The sequence below is a fragment of the Poecilia formosa genome, unplaced genomic scaffold, assembly GCF_000485575.1.
Source record: "Poecilia formosa unplaced genomic scaffold, Poecilia_formosa-5.1.2 Scaffold206, whole genome shotgun sequence".
In the NCBI taxonomy this organism is placed as follows: domain Eukaryota; kingdom Metazoa; phylum Chordata; class Actinopteri; order Cyprinodontiformes; family Poeciliidae; genus Poecilia; species Poecilia formosa.
The window spans coordinates 1183299-1186110 of record NW_006800145.1 but is presented as its reverse complement, the minus strand read 5'-3'; the positions used below and the strand labels follow the sequence as shown (position 1 = coordinate 1186110).

General features: G+C 41.4%; 1 protein-coding gene across 1 annotated transcript; it reads right to left on the bottom strand.

The window, feature by feature from the left end:
- Positions 1-6: 6 nt before the first annotated feature.
- On the bottom strand, positions 7-2402 carry LOC103148504 (CDGSH iron-sulfur domain-containing protein 3, mitochondrial-like). The gene is made up of 3 exons (XM_007567311.2): positions 2119-2402; positions 1109-1225; positions 7-223 (listed from the first exon to the last, which is right to left on the bottom strand). Exons 1-3 carry the CDS (start codon positions 2224-2226, stop codon positions 35-37), a joined length of 414 nt encoding a protein of 137 aa, XP_007567373.1. The 5' UTR covers positions 2227-2402; the 3' UTR covers positions 7-34.
- Positions 2403-2812: the final 410 nt, after the last annotated feature.

Here is a 2812-nt window from a genome sequence, read left to right as displayed (position 1 = left end):
TACAATGTGGCCAGGTAAGATATGAAGACCTGGATCATTTAAACAGGCCTTTGACATACTTTACAGCATCCCTATAGATGACTTTCAAGTGCGAGCCGTCGCAGTACGGGGAGTTCTTGGTTTGCTTACAGGCACAGAGCATCACCGTCTTGTTTTTGTCGGCAGTGAAAAGTAGAGGTGAGATACTTGGGGCTTTTGCTTTGTGAGTGCCGTCGCAGAAAGGCTGTAAAACAGGATAAAAAAAAAAAAGACATGTTCACTTATTTAATTGTTACTTTGCAACATAAAGCCAAGGCACTTCAATCTTCACTTATATTGAACAAGCTCAATGTTACTTTGACTAGATTTAAGAAATAAATTAATGTGGAACTTTGTTTTTGAGTCTGATTGATTCGGTACGAATAAGTCAGCTTTAAAATGTATTTCTGTAAAATTACAGGCAAATTTACAATTATCAATGTACAGCAGTTAACAGAGCAAATTGTAGGTAAGCAAGGCTGAACGAGTTTATGGAGGTAAAATTATTAGTGACTTTATTGCACAGTAATGATAGTTGAGCTGAGGTTTTACACGTTATTGAAATTTTTAACTGAATAAACTGGGAAACAGAAGAAAACTATAACTATTTGTTGTCAAGTCTAAACATAAAACAAATGCTTAAAGAACCAGAAATGTCTGATGCTACTTTAAACACCAGGGGAGGAAACTTCAGTATATTTTGTTTTTCGCTTAACTGAGGAAAATGGTCAGTTTTACAAAGTTCCAGGTAAACATGAACAAGTTGTTATAAACCATTAAGAGTTGCCAATGGGCCAAAAATGTCAGCTCTGCAGGCTTATACAAAACCCTTATTAGATAAGATAACAATTATTCAAGGCTCAAGTCTTTGTGAGACTAAAGTTCAAGTCTCAGCCTGAGTGTTAGTGACATCAGGACTTTTTTTGGTCTTAAGAGGTGCAACAGTGCGTTCTTTGTTGATTCAGAGCTCTTTGTAAGCCTCCTCCCATTAATATATCATCAACCCTGAATAGACTTATTTGACAGGAGACATGTGAACTTCTGTGACATGAATCTAAAAGCAGCCGAGTTCAGCATTCATCTCACTCACCTGTTTCTTGCTGTGACCACAAGCACACCAGGCGTAGCGTTTCCCGGCAGACAGCTTCACCCGGTAAGGGAGCCGGGCAGCAGGGACAGGCTGAGTGGACTGCAGGCACCTCTGAACCTGCAGGACAAAACAACACATGTTCTGCTCACACTTTAAGCTCCTATTGTCAAGTTGACAGATAATGTCTGCATCTCTGGACACGGCGAAGGAGGTATGATGGTGGGGGAATGGAGGAGTACAGGCAGAGGTAAAACTAGCTGACCAAATGTCCTGGAGGTGAGCTTAAGTTGCTAAGTAACGGGCGCCGCTGGGGTTGCTAGGAAACGGGCTGAGCTTTGCTGGCTCTGCTAGGTGAGAATGTTACATTCCGAAAATTTTTTCGAAAGTGTCATTTTACAGACACCAAAAAATATTAACTTACTGCCAAAATGCAACAGGGTGGATTTTTAAACGCTTTTTTAAAAAAAAAAATAGACAGCAGAAATCCAAAAGGACAAAAACGTGCAAAATGTGAATTTTGCATGACTCGTCTTCTTTTAAAGTTTAAAACATCCATTTTAAGTCACTTGTTTTAGTTGGATCAACAATGCATTTATATTTTGGATTCAAACAGAAGTTTTAGGGAGAATAACAGAAATATCTCTTCGTAAAAACATGGATTTTCATGGCGTCTTATCAATCAGAGCAGCTCTCTGCTGTTCACCGACAACACAAGATAAAACCAATTCTGCCGTGGCGCTACACGTTTCAAGCTAATTAGCTTGAAAGTCACTTCACGTGTTTATCTTCAGCAGCGGTAAAGGAGAATGAAAACGTGAGCAAGGGTGCGCCGGGTTGGATTTTTATTTTTTTTTTAGAGAAAAACAAACATGGTATGAACACCCACAGCCATGACTCAGCACGCTCGCAGCAAAACTCGACGTTTTGCAAGAAATTACGTGAATAAAAACCCGCTGTGACTCAGCGAGCCACAGAAACTCTTCGCAGAGACCTTTAACAGACAAACTCACCGGGAAAAAGGAGGAGGAGACGGACATAGGCGGAAGCAGCAGCGGAGGTCGTCGGAAGGTCTGCACGCATCTTGTCCGCAACGCGCACATCAACCCGGCTACATTCATATTTTTATTTTTTATGCGGATGGGCTGCTGAATGTGCCTTTTCGTGGTGTTGTTATTGTTGTAGACGCAGACAGAGAGAGCTGGTGGTTACTCGGTAGAAGTTGTGGTCAGAACTTGGCTGAGACTCCGCCTCTGCCTCACTGCTCCTCCTCTTCCTCCTCAGACTCATTCATTTCATTGACAGCTCTAATCTGTGGTGTACGCCCACTGAAGGGGGATTGTAAGGAGTAAAGTACCTTCTTTATCAAATTATCCCCACTGATTTATTCGCACCAGGCCTTACAGAAGAACAAGACTTAGTCGAGGTGTTTAGGATAATCATTTACGTGGTTGTTTCTTGAACTTCACTGGCGAGGTTGTTGTTCCACCTGCATCCTGTTTTTGGTTTCAGTCATAGTGAGGCTCCTCCTCTAAAGTATTGAACACACACAAAACAATCAGATCTCCCAGTTTGACAATCTTTTTCCAGTCTTTTCATAGCCTTGCATTTGTACCTTTACAAGTCCAAAAAGAAAGCAGGGTTTTAAGAGGACACCAACGCAAATTGCAGCGAAAGAATAGACGGCGGAAAGCACCATGAAACAAC

Coding starts and splice junctions, on each gene's coding strand:
- LOC103148504 (XM_007567311.2), bottom strand. CDS start 2,226: ATGAATGTAGCCGGGTTGATGTGCGCGTTGCGGACAAGATGCGTGCAG. Junction 1,226..2,118: donor TCTCCTCCTCCTTTTTCCCG/GTGAGTTTGTCT, acceptor TTTGTCCTGCAG/GTTCAGAGGTGCCTGCAGTC. Junction 224..1,108: donor GTGGTCACAGCAAGAAACAG/GTGAGTGAGATG, acceptor CCTGTTTTACAG/CCTTTCTGCGACGGCACTCA.